The sequence below is a fragment of the Bos mutus genome, chromosome 22 (assembly GCF_027580195.1).
Source record: "Bos mutus isolate GX-2022 chromosome 22, NWIPB_WYAK_1.1, whole genome shotgun sequence".
Classification (NCBI taxonomy): Eukaryota; Metazoa; Chordata; class Mammalia; order Artiodactyla; family Bovidae; genus Bos; species Bos mutus.
The window spans coordinates 14,717,502-14,735,741 of NC_091638.1; the positions used below are offsets into that span (position 1 = coordinate 14,717,502).

Below are 18,240 nucleotides of genomic sequence, written 5' to 3' on the forward strand. Positions count from 1 at the left end.
AGAAAGATACAAGGGACACAGAAATCCTCATTTTCAGTCAGTGGCAGGACAAAGCAGAAGTGTGGGACCTGAGGTTTTGTTCTTGGGTTGGGGAGGGTCTTTTCACCCCATTTTTCATGTCTCTCTCTTTCCCTGTGCTCTTCCCTTCTGTACACCCAGTTTTCTCCTACCTGTTCTGAGGACAGGACCCTTCTGATCCACCCGCATGCCCCATTCCTGAGGGCTCACCTCCCCAGCTACCCACTTGCCTCTCATTCTCCTGAAGGCTACCCCCTGGTAGATCCACTGGAGCTGACACAGGGCAGGAGCTGAGACCCACTTGACCATCTGCATGTCAGGAAAGTCCCAAATTCCTCAGCCCCAAATAAGTGAGATTAGATTTTCTGGCTGTGTGACAGGGCCCTTGATGAGGCATTTTAGGGGCACTGGCCTCTTGGTGGTTCTCCAGTTACATCCATCTGGGCAGCTGGCATTAGCCGCCTCGTACGCTAGCTTGGCTAACATCACCAACTTTCGAAAATGCTTTTTACAGGCCCCTTTCTGCTGTGTCCATTTTCCGCAACAGTGCCCTGTTTCTGAATCCACTCCTCACCCCATATCCAGTTAGTCTTCTGAAGGTGGTCCTGTGTCTGTGCCTTTATTATTTTTTTCCCAAGACTACTATCACGGCTCCTGGAGCCCTGGCATGAGATTTTGAGTTTTCTCCCTTTCTTCTCTGCAACTGCCACCCTCCCAAACCCTCTGTAATCACCTGGTCCACCCCCAAACCCGACACTCAGAACTCCTTGGCGTGGCATTCAAGGCCATCCACTTAACCCCATTCCTGAATCCTCTTCTTTCCTCTTCCCTGGTACCTTCCTCCTGCTCTCCTACCTGGGACCTTCTGCATCATTTGGCCCCTCTGTCTCTTCCTGCCTCTGAATGTCGTACTGCAGGGCTCACTGGGGACCTCTGAAGCTGCCACACACCCCCAGCCACAGGCAGTCCATGCCCCCACCAGCCCTGAGTTTGTAAGCCATCCTGTTGTTCTGTTTGCTTTGCTCTTCCAACTGGGTTGGTTAGAAGTTTCTCCAAGGCGGGAACCCTGTTGGATGATTTCCTTCTCCATTTTAATCTTGGAAATGACAGGCCTTCAATAAATGCCTGCCTCTGTGGTCATGCTGATTCATAAGAGTAAAGTTTGAGAATTAGCTGTTGTCGTGCATCATCTCATTAATTCTACGTTAGTTCTCAGAAGTAGGTGCCATTGCTGCCCCATCCGACAGTGGAGGGACCTGCTCTTGAGGGAACAGAAGACGCCCGCCCACGTGGTACAGCTGTTTTCTAGCCTGAGCCCTTAGCTGCTGTGGCCCTGTTGCTTTTGGCTATAGTTGTATATTGCTCTGTTTATTTAGTTCTGGAGAGTATGGTTAGTTGATTGTCAGTGAGACATTTTTACTTTAAAAACATGAACTGGGTGACTTTTTTGTTTTAATGGGATGCTGTTTCAGTGAGTGTCCAGGGCCCAGGGTTCCTGGCTGCTGGTGAGTGTGAGCTGGGAGGGCTGGGTGAGGCTTTCACAGGGCCAGACCCATCTCTTCTTGGATATTTGAGGATTGTGTTCAGAGGAGACTGGGACTCCAGCCCAGTATTTAGATTCTGGTCATCAACAATTCACAGCTAATTTCCTAAATGAGTGTCACTGTATAAAAAGTATGTTGTCATGTTTTTTAAAAAATTGTTTGGGTTGTTGAAAAGAATATCTGTGGGGCAGTTTCTTCAGGTAACTCTTTGTTCTGCCCTCTTTGTTTTATTTTTAGCAGCTCCCCATGGCCATGGTCTGGGTGCCTTTGTGTGTTTTGTATACAACAGCACTGTATACATTGTATACGGCATTCCTCTCCTTCTCCTGATAAGAATCATGTCTGAGTTGCCGCCTTTCTTTGGAACTAGGCAGGGTTTCCTGGTTAAAGTCTGATTGCCCCAGTCACGTGACAGCTGTCCCAGGCTGTACTCTTCCTGGCTTTGGTTCTGTTTCTTTTGGTTTTGCACGCCTGCCACATGCAGATGGGGTACCAGCAGGATCTGCACGGATGCCACGCACAGCCCTCAGCTGGCCCAAAGAGTTTGCATCTCATTGAAGGGGAAGAGGATTCCACGGCTTGCCCTGGCTTGCTGCTGCTTGGAATTTACCTTTGTGCAAAGCTGCCTCCTCCCCAGTTACGGAGAAGGTTATTCTGGGGGCCTCTTAGTCATGGTTTTCATCCTTAAATGGGTGAATGAGATGAGTCAACTGCTCAGTGTGGGAGGCCGGCGGTTCTCCATCTCCAGGGCCATGCCAGGCAGCTCAAATGCTCATTGGTAAAAAGGGCTGAGACGCAAGTCACAGTCTTTTAAATTTTCAGGAAAACTTTGATGTAGATAGGGGTAGGGAGAGCCAGATTGAGCCCCACCTGGCTGCCATCTCCTGCGGAATCGAAGAACCAGTTATTTTAATATCTTGTTTCCAAGGGTCACAGTGTGGTACAGTCTCATTTTTCTCACTGTAGTTTGGCCAGTGGTCATTTCCTACCTGCTTTCCTGGTTTTAGAAGTAAATATTTATCATGTGTTGGCTGGTTGTAAGAAATGAGACTCTTTTCGTTCCTGAAATTCTTAAAGAGAAGCCCAGCCAGCCTTTTGCCTGAGCAAAACCAGAGACCTTCTCACAACCTTTTTGTTTAAGGTTTTCACTTCATCTCTGAATATTTTTGTTGTAACTTCCTTTTTTTTCCCCAGCAGAGCATTTTATTTATGTTACTATGAAGATTAGATTTGGGGTGTAGTCAAGGTGAGAGTCGTCCCTTTAGTAGGGCTGAGGTCTGAGGTTTGGGGTGTATCAGCATAGGTTGGGAGGGCTGGGGGCCTTGTGGTTGAGCCCACCCCCACTTATTTCCTTCCCCTGCCTGCTCCCCATTCCTCTTGGGTGCTGGCTTCTGTGTGCCGTGGGAAGCCTTCAGTGTCCTTCATGTGCTCAGCAGTGCCTTGCTGAGCTTGTCTTTATCTATTATGATTTTGGCGTGATTTGTTTGCACTGAAATCTGTGTATGAAATGCCTTTGTGCACAGGATCTTAGCAGCTCACAGAACAGTAGGCAGTGAGCCGAAGAGCATAAAACACCTGCTGGGGATTCAGTCTGAGGGCTTGTTCTAGTAGAGAGATTTAATAGACTGGAGTGAGAGTTATGGAGACCATGCTTTTTTGGACAGTGGGGCTACAGTTTTCACTGAGACGTAGCCAGCTGAAGGGCTTCCCAGGTGGCTCAGCAGTAAAGAATCACCTGCCAAGCAGGAGACATGGGTTTGATCCCTGGATCAGGAAGATTATCTGGAGAAGGAAATGGGAACCCAGTATTCTTGCCTGGGAAATCTCAGGGACAGAGGAGCCTGGCATGCTGCAGTCCATGGGGTCGCAAAAGAGTCAGATGTGACTTGGCAGCTAAACAGCAGCAGTCAGTGGAAACCACCTGCACTGGTTGGTAATTTGGGGAAAGCCTCTGGAGAAGTGGGACCTCACACAATCCCTGTGGGTCATTTCCTCCCAGTACCAACTATGCACAACTGTTGCATCTGAGAAATGATAAAGGGCCACTGAGATAAGGACTCTGCTTTGACGTGGAAGCCAGTGCAGATGAATGCACAGAGAGGGGCGTCTCGGTTGGTTGGGCAAACTCACTGGTCCCCTTTGTTCCCTGGGAGGGCATGAGGCAGAGGCACAGATGGGGAAGGAGTTGGAAGAATTTATGGCTCACTTGACATGACCCCCAGCTGCCTTCTGGGACAGTAGTGGCAGCAGTTACAGGTTTCAAGACCATGAAAGACTTAGGGGACAGAGACCATCGTTCACGTAAGAGCTCCAGAGAGTTAAATCACGATTGCATCCAGTCCCCCCACACTATGCTTTGCTCATAATTCATTGAAACTCCCATGATGAGCGAAGGAAGGTGTGTTCGTATTCCATTGCATGAAATAATTTGGTGGGTATGAAAAAGTTGGAATTAAAAGCTGCTTTTTGAAAAGTCTTACAACTCAATGAATCATAAAGCTGGAAGATTCTTTGAAAGAGTCGTTCAGCTAGTCTGCCCCTCCACCCGACCTCTTCTCACAGACAAGGGAACCAGGCCCCAGGGATGTTCAACCGGAACCCAGACTCTCAAATTATAGAGTAGAACAGTTCACATGAAGCAGTTAAACTTTGGACAGGTACCTACTCTAAGAAATGCCTCTTAGGTTGTAGGTAAATACGTGACAAGTGACATTTAAACATGAGATAATAACTTTCCTTTGTGGAATGCACCTTGGTATGTCAGTTCTGTGCTGTTGAATGTTGTTTAAAACAAAATGTCAGTTGCCTTGACTAGAATGATTCTCAACCTACTGATGATTTATAATCTGTGTTTGGAAAGAATGGATCTAGAGGATCCTTGTTAAGTATAAACCATAAGGTCACTTGGTTATCAGAAGCTAGGACTCCTCCCCAGCTTTTTTCTGCTCAAACTGCATGTCCCTGGTCTTCAGCTTTTTTACACCAAATGAGCAGAATAATTAGCATAGACTTCTAAGAGGATTTCACTTCCCAGAGTTCTCCTCCCCGTGCCAACCTATAAGTGAGCGAGTGAATCTTCACTTGGTGGCCAGGGGTTTCATCAGCAAGGATCAGTAAGTCTGCATTTGGTGATGGCATCCACCCCACTGTCTCCACTGTCTGGGGCCAGCTTTCCTCCCATAAACCCAGCTGGACCTTTATATGCCACTAAAGATTTTCCTCTGCATTGCTGTGCCCTAAATGTCAGCCGCTGAGCTAACAGAAAATTCTATGTCTGCAACAGTCTTTGTTTCTGAAGTAGGGTGATTTTATGCATTATTTCTCCATTCTTAGAACTGTTTCTTTAAAAAATAAAGTCTAAGTAACCATAAGTTAAAAAAAAAATAACTGTATTCTATTTTAGAGTCACTTTAAATATTTTTGTTGCATACGCAGTGAATCTAAGGAACTCAGTAAATTCCATCTTAATTGAAGTATGCCAAAGAGGCTGCCTTGGCTATTTTAGCACACTTGGAATTTCTGGATTCACTCATTCATCCTGTAAATAGTTTCCAAGTGTTTCCCTCTCTGGGCACTCATGAGACTGTAGCCCAGCCCACAGGTAGGAAGACAGGTTATCAAATGATTACACAAAGACCAAAAGCAGTTGCATAGAAAGGTTTTGGGAAGCACGTTTTTTTCCTGCAGGGAGAGACTTGTTTTCATTAGATTGGAAGGTTCCTTTTCATTGTTTGGGGTCCGTGTCACTGAGTGAACTGCTCTTTGAACATGTATCAGAGGCCAGTGCCTGGATGGTGAATCAGTAATCCATTATTATTGCTAAACGCCCTTGTTTTCTTTCATTGACACGGAGTCCTATGGGCTCCTGCTGGATGCATGGGTTTTCTCAATCTCTGTCCTCGCTTCTGTCTGTCACAGAAAGAGCGGGATCTAGAGTTGGCTGCTCGGATTGGCCAGTCGTTGTTGAAGAAGAACAAGACACTAACCGAGAGGAACGAGCTGCTGGAGGAGCAGGTGGAGCATATCAGGGAGGAGGTGAGGTCCTGGCGGCCTCCGCAGGACAGCCGTCTGCAGGGGCTTGGGTGCCGTGGGTACAGCTGAAGAAAGTGATGATGGAACAGGGTCCTGTTGGGGAAAGTCCAGCCCGGACACACAGGGCTGACTTTCTGCCGCCTCTTCTGATCATTTGTGCCTTCTGACAATGAGGACGGGATGGCCCAAGTTGGACCCGCCCTCGTGTGGTCGGTAGGCCCACAGTATGGACCAGTTGCAGTCCCCATCCTCCAAGAGTCCAGATCACCCTGTGGGCTGAGAAGGGTACTCAGAGCTTTGGCGAAAGCGCACACAGGCTATTCCAGCAAGGCGTGGGGCTCCCTGAGCCGGGGTGGGTGTGGGTGGGAGGAAAAGGAACCGCAGCCGGAGGCCAATCATGCCGCAGAGCAAGGCAGTGATGGCCCCTTCGTCAGTACAGCAGTATAATTTTGTGTTTGTAAGACAAAACGAAAAGTGGCCCATTGTTTTCATGGTAGAAACTCTACCATTTCAATGATACAGATCCCGGTGGGTGTCATCAGCCCCCATCATTGTGAACAATTTATGTGGAACTTGGGGGCTGAGGTCACAGCAGAGCAGCCCTGGTTTTCCAGCAGGATTGTGGTGTCGATGGAGGAGGAAGGCTGCAGGGTCAGGTGGGGTTGCTGCAGCAAGAGTTAGAAACTTAGAACCAGGTCCCATTTGGTAGCGTCTTTGCCATCATCTTGACTGTTCTTTGAACAGGGCGTTTGAACTGTGAGGACTCTGATTTGCTTTCCTTCTTCTCATTTCTTCTACCTTATTTTCTATCAGAAACTTTCCTAGTGGGAAGGGATGCTCTCATGCATGTCCCTAAGATGTACTGAGACCTATTCCTTATTAAAGCTATTCCCAGCTATTGTCTTGGTTTAATCATCATTTCGTATGATGAAATAGAGTAGCCACTAGGTAAGAAAAAGGTTTTTAAGGGTTTACTGACATTTTTACTGATTTTTCTTCTTCTTCCAGTTTTATTGAGATACAATTGACATACAGCACTGTATAAAGACAGGTTTTAATCCTGGGTTCTCTTTAAAAGATGATGAGGTAGGTTATCTGCAGGGTAGGAATAGAGGCGCAGACTTAGAAAATGAACTTGCGGACACAGTGAGGGCAGGAGAGGGTGGGATGATCTGAGAGAGTAGCACTGAGACGTATATACTACCGTGTGTAAACCAGATAGCTAGTGAGAAGCTGCTGGTGGCACAGGGAGCTCAGTTCGGTGCTCTGTGGTGACCTAAAGGGGTGGGGTGGGGAGTGGGGTGGAAGGAAGGCTCAGGAGGGAGGGGATATATGTATACACATAGCTGATTCGTGTTGTTGTACGGCAGAAACCAACACCACGTTGTAAAGCAATTATCCCCCAATGAAAAATTTCTTAAAAATAGAAAAAATGAAAAGAAAAGATGATGAGGTAGGATACTGATAAGGTATAAGAAATAAAGTTAACCCTTGCTTTCCCTGCCTCCAGCACCTTGATCTGAATCCCCTGTCTTCCACGTGTGAGAGAAGGTTAGCCTGCCCCCCTCCTTGGCCCCTTCTGAGCAGAGAGACATGCCATCAGGAACTAGGAAATGGTTCCCCATTGCCCTCACGTGCTGTTTCTCCACTTTGCTGCCCTTGCTTGGGGCTTCCTCACCTTCCACAGAGCACATCCTGCCCTATGAGGGTGGAAGTGCCTTTCTCTCCTTTGGGGAACCCTGGACTTTGAAAACTGATTTCCTTTAGCACATCATTAAATGATGTCTAGGTGTTGAAGCTGAAGCCTTTAAGCACCTAAAACTGGCTTTACCGCAGAAGATAAAATATATTTACTGTGTTATGTAGGAAAAGTTGGAATAAGCTATAGAACCCAAATCAAATTTGAAACAAGAAAGAATGAAAACAGTTACAATTCTCCTGCTGGTTGCCTGTTCATCAGTGCTGAATAGTGAAAGGGCAGGTGAACAATTTTATGACTCAGGTTTACTTTAAACCTGAAGTATAAATAAGTGTGATTTGTAGAACCGTGCCTGCAGTACTTGGTATGGCCAGTTCCTGATGGTTGCCTCTTTTATTCCTGTATCTGGAATTCCTATCTTGTAAGCATTGAGTGCAAAGCAAGATCTGGCTATGCTTGGCCAGAATTCCCATGAGGGTGTAGCGGTCACAACATGGGGCTGTGAGATTTTCCAGGTGGAAGAACAAGGGCCGACCAGCTTGCTGCCCACCTAGCTGGCTGCCCACCCAGAGCTGGCCTCGCCAGGTTCCTGATCTGAGGTGGGATTTGGTTTGGGCAGAAGTAAATGACTTCCTTCATTTGATAACACGGTCCACCTCTCTGGGTATCTTCCCAGTTGTCATCTGTTTACTTGCAAAGCCCATATGCTGTCTCATCTCCCCACCCCGACCCCATCCATCATTCTAGCACCTTCTTGTCCCCTCTCACCTCTTCTCCATACCAGAGTAAAAACTACAAATTTAAGTGAGGGGGTTTTTTGCCACAGAGTAATTGATCATATGTTTCTTAGATAGGATCAAACTCAACCCTTTGTTTCCCTTGAATAGCACAAAATCAATGATGTGCCTTCACTTTGAATGAGGAATTTTAAAATACTGTCACTGGGCAGGAGGTGTTTAAGCATGAGTGGGGATGATGTCTTGTTTGGAGAGTGTGTGATGGGCCTCAACTGGGTCTGTGCAGGTGTCACAGCTCCGGCATGAACTGTCCATGAAGGATGAGTTGCTTCAGTTCTACACCAGCGCCGCGGAGGAGAGTGAGCCGGAATCTGTGTGCTCCACCCCGTAAGTCACAGAGGGCCTGTCTCCAAAGGCCAAAGCACCGCTGGCTGTGGTCCATGACCTTGGAGTTGCCCAGACAGGGTCACCTTCACTGGCAGCACAAGCCAGCTGCCCTTGGCCTTCTCCGGGCCAAGCATCTGAGTGCCTCAGACAGATTGATTTTGCTTTTCTGATGGGATTTTAGATTTCCTCTTCCTGGGTCTTTCACAGCTTAGTTGTCAGTGTGGATTGATCAGGCCTGGCTGTGAATGAGTAACAGGCTGGGCTCTGCTGTTGGAGGGAATACGGAGGCCAGCAGTGCTGTGGGGGCTTCTTGGGGTCCTCTTCTCTGTCAGCAGAGTCTCCTATAAGGAACATGAACTCTAGAGCCCAATGACCCGAGTTCAGATCTTGGCTCTGGGGCTCACTGCTGTGTGCCCATGGCCAAGTTACTTAACCTTTCTGTGCTTTACCCCCTCATTGGTAAAATGGGGGTAATAATAGTAACTTAGTACTTAGGGCTGTGAGCACTGATTGAGTTCATACATATAGAGTACTTAAAATAGTTCCTGACAGATAGAAGGCATCCCAGAGTTATGCAGGCTTGAAATAGAGTTGGTTGCCCAGAAATCTGAGGCAAGGTGGCAGCCAAGGGTTGGGATGCGGGACTGAAGTGATGCGAGCTGTGCTGTTTCCCTGGGGGCGAGGGAGAGGCCTGATGGATCATTGTCACACCCACACCCGCACGAGCCTTCCTTGAAAGCCGCCTCTGTGTGCTGCCGTGTGGTTTGCCAGGTGGCGGGAGGCAGTGTCTCCCTCCCTACAAAGTGGACTTTCTCCCCCAGGTTGAAGAGGAACGAGTCGTCCTCCTCCGTCCAGAATTACTTCCACCTGGATTCTCTGCAAAAGAAGCTGAAGGACCTTGAAGAAGAGAACGTTGTACTTCGATCCGAGGTGAAGTGCAGTCCCTGCCCTGTCCCCCCTCTGCAAGGGTGGTGGCCCTGCGTGCTTATCTGGCAAGTAGAGCCGTAATTACAGCCCTGCTGTTCTCAAGGGTGACGGTCTGTGGAAGGGCCACCTGGCCCGGGGTCACGGCCACACCAAGTGCCCAGCGGGCGTGCCTCATTTATGAGCCAGGCAGCACACACCATCCTGCTTGCGGCAGACGGACAGGTGAATTGTGCAGTGTGAGGATGGGTAAGAGTGGCAGACCCTCCTCCTTCACGGTTAGGGCAAAAGCTTCTGGAAGGTGGGGCCTCGCTCTGGTGGTCTCCAGCTCGGATGTAGAAGCAGCTCGGAGGCCTGGTGTGAGAGCCTTGTTCTCATGCTACTGCAGGTCAGGTGTGCTCAAAGAAAATAGTACTTGGGAACTTGGAGACATATTTCTTAGACAACTAACTTTAAAAGGTTGAGCCGAAGCAACTTGGGAACTCATGCTTTTGAGTATTTCTGATTGGCTAGTCACTGTGGTGGGTACTTTGCCTGCTTTCTTTTAAAAAAATAATGTCTTCATAACAAGGCTGGAAAAACATTGGGAAAACCAGGACCCAGGCTGCTAGGTATTTTGATTGCCCAAGATGTTGCAAATTAGTGAACAACAAAGCCAGAGTTTATACGTCTCTGACTCTAAACCCACATAATTTCCCTTTACCCACTGCCCCTATCCAGAAACACAGATACGTGGAGATTTAGTGTTTTTTGTTTAATTATCAGTGAGCTTTTGCTGTCCAGCTAGAGGTTTGGTTCAGCCCTGTTATCAGGCCCTTGGTTTGTCAAGTTTGAGCTGCAAGCTCACCTAAGCTGGCCCAGGGCTCCCCAAAGTCCCTCAAAATGGCAGACCACCTGTCACCTTGAACTTGCCTCACTTGTTGCAAAGAGCCTCATGTCTGGGCTTAACAAGATGCTCTTATGCCTGAGAAAAGGGTCATGTCTCTTAGCCCTCATCTCTTTCAGCCCCTCATTTACTGATAAGAGACATAAACCCAGAGTGATCAAGAGAGTTACCCAAGCTTTCTCTGCCAGCCAGCAGCTGAACCAAGACTCCAGTCCAATTTTCCCCATTCTGAGTTCCAGCATCCACCCTAAGTAAATGCTCTGGCCCCAGGCACAGTCCGTGGGCCCTCTGTTGGAGTTGTCACGTAAAGCAAGCAGAGGGAATCTGATCCCAGCCATAGATTCTGACTCTTCCACCTAGCTTTTAGGATGGTGATGTCTCTGGGGCCAGGACCTGAGAGCTCAGAGATACCTCTCTACCTGGGGCATTTTCTTGGAGCCTTCAGATCTCTGTCTTCCCACCTTTACACCCAGGAGCAAAGCCATCCAGAGTCCAAGCATAGCTCCTAGGTCTCTGAACATTAATGCTTTCATATTGTATCTTGTTTTGGCTCCCCTGAAAACAACAGGACAGATTCCCACTTGTGAACCTCAGAGGACCATACCTAGCACATAGCAGGTGTGATAATTGTTAACGCTTCTTATTGTGGGGCTTATCCTTAGAATGCCCACTGTAGGCAGGGATGTGTCATAGGCTGTTTTGGGTCACAAAGGGATCCGTGACTGTGAGCCCGGACAGACACACATGAACAGACAAGTGGACTTAATAGAGGGGCTCACAGTTTCAGTAACTGCTTTGCGTGGTGCCCTCTAGTGGTTGGGATTGACTTTCTGTATCTGAGGGCGCAATGGTGACAGCTGGGGAAATGCTGAAGGGCAGCATTCCAGACCCAGGTTAGCCCTTGCTGCCTCACCTGGCCTGTCCAGGTGTGACTGTGGGGCCTCTGACCTGAGCCCTGTCCACAGGCCTGCCAGCTAAAGACGGAGACCATCACCTACGAAGAAAAAGAGCAGCAGCTGGTCAACGACTGTGTGAAGGAGCTGAGTATGGCCCACCCCCTGCCTCTCCTGTCCCCCACCTTTTACTTTTCCCATCGGCTGTCGTTAAGACTGGATGGATTTGCATCACTTGACAGAATGTGGTCTTCCTGCCAGCCTGGGTTCATTAGCATTTTTTTCCTGAACACTAGAGGCCTCCCCTGATCTTGTGTGACACTCCTCACCTTCATTTACAACAAACTGGGTGAGAGGTTGTCAGCCATACATTCTCAGTCTCTCACCAAAATGGCTATTTAATTTTCATTGTGGCTTTCTGCAGGAATCTTGGTTATTTAATGGCTAAATTAGGTCCAGCTTTAGAGTCCTGAACTGGAGATGTGGAAAAATAACTTTCTAGTCATTTGATGTGTGAACCTTGAGGCAGAGTTCTCAGCTTTGCAAATATTATGTGCCTTCCCCCACCCTCTCCATGATAAGTTTACACATTAAGATCAGACAAAAAGGCAAACAGAATATTTTGAGCGTCAGCAAAATATCAGTGAAACACACCCTATGTTTAAATCTAGTAAAATGAGTTATGGCTCTGAATATGGGCTGAAAACGCCCAGGGGAATTGCGTTATGCACACAATAGTTCCTTTCTAGAACAAAGTGCAGCAGGAGCCCCTGTCACTGGTGATGTGTTTGTATAGAACACGTGGAATTGGTCAGAGTCGCCTTCTGTTTGGTGTGGTGCCTCCGGGCTGACCGCCAAAGCCTGCCTGATTTTCTCTGGGGAGGTAACTCTAGGTAGTGAGGTGAGGCTCCCATTCTGACCCTAGGAGCCACAGCTAGGGGTTGGTTCCTCCTCAGGACAGACCAAACCATAGAGGAAGATGGGGACTCTCCCTCCAAGCTCATCATCATGTACCCTCTCCACTTCTCCCCCTGTCTTGTAATAATGACTTTTTTTTTTCCTTGTACAAACCACAAAGAAACCATTGTCTCTGTTTCTTGTGATTGTTGTTTCTTGGTCAAAGGGGACGCCAACGTACAGATTGCCAGCATCTCTGAGGAACTGGCCAAGAAGACAGAGGATGCTGCTCGCCAGCAGGAAGAGATCACACACCTCCTCTCCCAAATAGTTGATTTGCAGAAGAAGGCGAAAGCTGTAAGGCTTCTGTTTCTCTGACAGTTCTGAGATCAAGAAGGGGGCCATTTACCCCAAAGACAGTGCCCTTTGGATTCATATTTTAGGAAATTGTGCTGTCCATTGAGAACTTTTGTTAAAGCTTAGCAGATTCAATAGCATAAAACTGGTTACCCTGAATTGGCAAGGGGATTATATTTATCACTATCTATTTTCCTAAGAAAAATCTGCAAATGAATAGAATTCATTAAGACATGTAAAGGTGCTATAAATAGAGAGTTTGGGAATTTAAGGTATAAATCATCTAGGTTAGCATTTCTCCTTACACAGGGCACCTGTATGTTCTGCACAGAACAATGTCCCCATTTGATTTAAGATGAAGCAGCAAAAAACCAATTGTTTCCCACGTCAGGCCTTTGCTAGAACCCCAAGGTGAAAGACTTCCAAAAAGCAGCTGTGATTATGGAAGTTCTTGCTTAGTCGCTAAGTCATCTCTGACTCTTTGCAACCCCAGGGATTGTAGCCCACCAAGGCTCCTCTATTCAGGGGATTTCCCAGGCAAGAATACTGGAGTGGGTTGCCATTTCCTTCTGCAGGGGATCTTCCCGAGATCAAACCCGCATCTCCTGCATTGGCAGGCTGATTCTTTACAGAATTCTTCCCAGAGCCACCAGGGAAGCCCAACTATGGATGTGGAGGTGGGCAATAGGGAATGAATACAGACACAGGAAAGACGTTGCCTTCAAAACTGAAAGACAAAATTTTACTCCAGTATAAGATAAAAATCTCCTTGTGGATATATGATAGGATCATATGGATCAGTTAATAAGAGGGAAAATGTTAGACTTTGCTAAGTGTCTTAAAAGAGAAGCTGACTTCCCTTTGCCACACTCTAGTGTGCAGTGGAAAATGAAGAACTCGTCCAGCACCTGGGGGCTGCCAAGGATGCTCAGCGGCAGCTCACGGCCGAGGTGAGTGGCTCTCCCTCATTTCATAAGGCCCCCATCCCAGTTGGGGCGCATCAGCCTCCCTCTGACAGGCTGTGGGTCCCATCCTTCTTAGCGACTGTTTTGATTATGAATTGAATGTCATTCTTACTCCTAAGGCAGCTCCCAGTTCCACTGACGCTGGTCACGAGCACCTGGGAGGCTGGGCTGTTCACCAGCCTGGAGCCTGGCGTGCACGGGCTCCTGACAAACATTCCAATAAGGGAGAGGACACCGAACATGGTGTGCAGAAGGAACTCCATTCAAAGATGTGGCAGGAAATGAGGGAGTGATGGTTTGCCCTCTTGTTTGTTTTGTCTCAGGAGATTTCTGAGTCTGCAAGCCTTCCCCAAGTTCTAGAGAAACCATGCCTTGAGGACTGTTTGGCCTCAGGCCACAGGACAGCTGGTCCTGCTGGGGGGCCAGGACATCTGTTAGTGATCCTGGGTCTTCCGGGCTCGTGGGAGGTACCTGGTCTCACCATTCCAGCCCTCTCTGCTCTTTCCTGGTCTCCTGCAGCTGCGCGAGCTGGAGGACAAGTACGCGGAGTGCATGGAGATGCTCCACGAGGCCCAGGAGGAGCTCAAGAACCTCCGGAACAAGACCATGCCCAACACCACGTCCCGGCGCTACCACTCGCTGGGCCTGTTTCCCATGGTGAGTGCCCGCCTGCCGCCTGGCCACCCGCCTCCCACCCTCAGGCTAGCAGGCGCTCCTGGGAGGAGGGCAGGTCTGGAGCTGAGTCTACAGGTGGCTGGCTTCTCCCTTTTACAGCTTGGATCTGGATCCAAATTGAGGGCTTGTGAGCCCAGCCAGTAGCTTCTTAACCACATGAGACAAGTTGGTTCTTTATTTTCCATCCCTCTGAATCTATCTTTTTTACCCCTGCCCTTAGAAGATAAATTTAGTAGGAAATGGATTTTGTAGGCACCTCAAATATTTGGAAGATGCTATTTCTACGTTATTTTTTTCTGTAGAGTATGTGCTATTTGGGCCCCCAAGTGCATTCCAGAATTCTTAAGTTGCCTTCTGGTTCTACTAGTTCTTTGTATGCTTATTAACAACTCTCCCAACTACTTCTGGTATCTGTAATATGAAAAAATATTTCCCTTTGTGCTCTGTGCAGTATTTTTATATTTTTTATATTATTTCCCCACAATCTTATTTTTTTTAGCTCTGGCCTGATCTGTTTCGTGTTTATTCCTTAGGGGAATGTGGTTGAGAAGAGGGCTTTCCAGGAGGCTGACCTCTCCCTGGGTAGGGGTGGTTGGGTGGCAAAGGGTAGAGCCCCTCTGCTGGTCATTTCCCAGTAATATTTGGTTGGGGAACTTTCTCATTTTATCTTCTTCTGTCAAACTAGGACCCCTTGAAGGTGGGGGCCCGTGTCTTATTTTCTGTTTCCTCTTTCCCTCTCTTTAATACTCTGCACCTGGCACAGTGCTTGGCATGTGGTAGAGTCACAGGTCCTCACTAGACATTAGATCTGGGTGGCTGAATCACAGACCGAAAAACCAACCACCAAGAAGTTCCCAGGCTCTGTTTCAATGGTTTGATGAAATACCAGTTCTCTCTGAGAATAACTTTTGAGGAAAAGCCCCCTAAAATGAGACAGGCATGGAGGGCTGTATAAATATTTGTGAAACTTGGTCCCTTTTGAATTGGCCTTTACTCGGGGCTCTTATTCCTCCCTACCTCCACCCCATTGCTGATGTTGTTACCCCGACCCCTTGCTGTCTGGCCCAGTTTTCCTAAATCATAGTCTCCTTTTTTCTCCTCTGATTTCACATATAAAGTCAGGCTGGAACTCTCTCTCAGCCTGACTGAAATCTAAGTAAAACCAAAAAGAAAGACACAACATCAGCAGTCACCTTTCCCAGGAGCACATGGGTGATTCAGTGATCCCAGTGAAGGCAGCCAAGGACATTCTGTCCCCCGAATCCGCTGATCTCGCACTCACTACGCTCGGCTCACAGACACCCCATGTGGCTTTGTATATCCCCTGCCTCGCTTCTCCTTCTTCCCGGCTTCTCGTCTCCTGGGGCCATCTTGTTTCCTGTATTCCTGGGATTCACCCTCCTGCGTTCCCCGCTCTCAAGGACAGATGTATTTTAAAACTAAACCATGCCACAAGAAAAGCTGAGTTGAAGGTCTACATGAATTTCTTTTTGAGAGATTGAGTTTCAGCTTGTATTATTTGCTGAGGTGGAGCTTTTGTTTGCCTTTTTCTGCTGTTGGCAGAGCTCAGTTTTTGAAGACGGCTATTTATAAAGTGCATTATGCATGAAAAGTATTTAAGGCAATCTAAAGCTTGCATCATGCCCATGCTTCTGGAGCAGAACACTCGGATCTGCTTCCCTTGCTCCCAGCCCCTTCTAACTGCTGAATAAAACAGTGAGTAGCAGTTTTTCTCAAGTATGTCCCCAATTCTCTCACCTTATGGCAATAGTTCTTAATCTGGGATCTACAGACAGGATTCAGGGGGCCTGTGAACTTCAGAGGAAGATTTTATTTTTTCTGTTCATTAATCCCTAATTGCACTTGGTGTTTCCTTCCCTTATGAAGGTAGGTAACAAACCACAGCAGCTGCGGTAACAAGCACAGCAGCACAGTCATCTCTGGGACTTTGTCATCCATCAAATTCACAGGTCTTATCATAATAGCACTTGTCAGTTGCCACAGATGTCCCAAAATACCACCTGTGCTAATCTCCTGCTCAGAGCGACAGTTGTTACCAGTTACTCTATCACACTTTCTGTTATTAACATTTTAGTAATTAACTCAATATATCTGGCTTCCTCTTTAATCCTGATTATGTCATTCATTTATAAACATCATTCTGATGCTTCATCGCCTAATCCATAGCGTCCAGCACTCCCCTCCTTGCCTCCACCCTTGGACCTTCCCACTAGCTTGTCTTTTTTTTTTCTCCTTCATCTCCTGACTCTTTACTCTGAAGTCCCCTTTTGAAGGGCTGGACGGAGCTCCCCATGTGCTTACCTGCTCTGGTCTCCCTTCCCCTGGAGCACCTGGCTGCTGTCTCTTCCCTGGCCACCCTTGCAGGGGCCACACACTCGTATTCTTTTCCAGAGACAGAGCACTTGAATTGCTCACTCGCTGTGTGTCTCCCGGCTTTTCCCAGGACTCCCTGGCGGCGGAGATCGAGGGAACCATGCGCAAGGAGTTGCAGCTGGAAGAGTCGGAGTCGCCAGACATTGCGTAAGGCCTTGGTTCTCAGCTCCCAGGGGCTGTGGGATGGGCACCAAAGTGCACTGTGGTCCTTCCACAGATGATCCATATTAAGGGAAGTTAGAGAATGAAGCCAACAACAACATCCTCCTTCCAACTGGCTCCTCTGGTTGGGTTTTAAATACATATTATGAACTTGTGGAAAGTTGGGGAAGGACAGATGTATTTCCCATCTCTTGTCACACAGGCTCTGTCTTGACACCCCCACTCACTTTTATCTTTCTTTTTGATGGAAAACATTACTTTAAAATATTTTTAACATCTGTTAAGGAAAGAAAAATAAGATGCAGTATGAGATACAGAGAAGGGCTCCCCAGGTGGCTCAGTGGTAAAGAATTCACCTGCCAATGCAGGAGACACAGGAAACTCGGATTCGATCCCTGGGTCAGGAAGATCCCTTGGAGAAGGGAATGACGACCCACTCCAGTGTTCTTGCCTGGAAAATCCCATAGACAGAGGAGTCTGGTGGGTTACAGTCCGTGGGGTCACAAAGAGTCGGGCACGACTGAGCACACATGCATGTATGTGTGAGGTACAGAGGGCTCTTTGGGAAGGTGTGAGCAAGGCTTCCATTTCCTTTCTGCATACCTTTAGGGGTGTCAGCCTTTATCATCTCTCTTGCTAACTTGAGACCTTGCACTTGACCTGCTTAGAGGTGTAAGAAACCTGGAGTTTGATTTAATCAAGTTTTCTCTGTATCCAAATGCCATAGACAGAACTTGGAACCCCGGGAGCAACCAGTGTCCCTAAACCTCAGTGCATGTTTGAAGCCCTTTGCAACCCAAAAAGAAGCAGCCATTACAGAAACACACCTACCATTTTCTCCTTAAAAGGGAACAAGTGAACATCAGTGCAGTTCTGCTCTTAGAGATGGCAGTTTCCGGTGGGGGGGTGGGGCGGAAAAGAGACTCGTCTAGTGTTTATCATCTCATTATAGACGTTTAAGACTAACTTGAAGTCTTACTCTTTTAAAAAATATGAATGGTTGACAAAGACTCATTCTATAAAAATGTTCTGAGCCCTGCTATATGCTGAGCAGTAAACACTGCCCTCCTGAAGTTTGCATTCTAGAGACTATCAAGAAGAAAAGTAGGTGGGAGACAAAAGTTAGTGTTAAATATGTTTGTAGGTCAAGCTTAGGGGAAGTAGGAGGCAGTATCACTCTTGCTAGCATCACCTTTAGGACACAACCATGTAGTGAAGCCTTGAATTCTGTGGGCGTTGAATCTCTTGAATTCCACCCAACACCCTAAGAAACATATGGAAGGTACAGGGTGGCAGGTTGCTTGGGGGTCACAGTGGACCTGCTGCCTGTTGGGTCCTCAGTGAATAGGGTTGGGAGGGTTGAACTCCAGGGTCATTCCTACAACTGCTTAGTCTTGGATGATGTTGTGCATTCTCCCTAGTCACCAGAAACGAGTCTTTGAGACCGTGAGAAACATCAACCAGGTCGTCAAGCAGCGGTCTCTGACCCCGTCCCCCATGAACATCCCTGGCTCCAACCAGTCCTCAGCCATGAACTCCCTCCTGTCCAGCTGCGTCAGCACCCCCCGGTCCAGCTTCTACGGCAGCGACGTCAGCAACGTGGTCCTGGACAACAAGACCAACAGCATCATCCTGGAAACAGAGTCAGCCGAGCTGGGGTGAGCCAGCCG

The 18,240-nt window shown here is 47.8% G+C and overlaps 1 protein-coding gene across 7 annotated transcripts in view; it reads left to right on the forward strand.

Moving 5' to 3' along the window:
• TRAK1 (trafficking kinesin protein 1) overlaps window positions 1-18,240 on the forward strand; it is a 101,171-nt gene that overhangs the window by 61,989 nt on the left and 20,942 nt on the right. For all 7 annotated transcript variants that reach the window (XM_070359274.1, XM_070359277.1, XM_070359270.1 and 4 more), the window contains exons 4-12: window positions 5,481-5,597; window positions 8,317-8,417; window positions 9,239-9,347; window positions 11,193-11,271; window positions 12,244-12,374; window positions 13,250-13,324; window positions 13,859-13,996; window positions 16,479-16,555; window positions 17,992-18,228. In XM_070359274.1, the coding sequence (XP_070215375.1) occupies window positions 5,481-5,597; window positions 8,317-8,417; window positions 9,239-9,347; window positions 11,193-11,271; window positions 12,244-12,374; window positions 13,250-13,324; window positions 13,859-13,996; window positions 16,479-16,555; window positions 17,992-18,228 (1,064 nt within the window). The remainder of the gene's footprint in view (window positions 1-5,480; window positions 5,598-8,316; window positions 8,418-9,238; window positions 9,348-11,192; window positions 11,272-12,243; window positions 12,375-13,249; window positions 13,325-13,858; window positions 13,997-16,478; window positions 16,556-17,991; window positions 18,229-18,240) is intronic.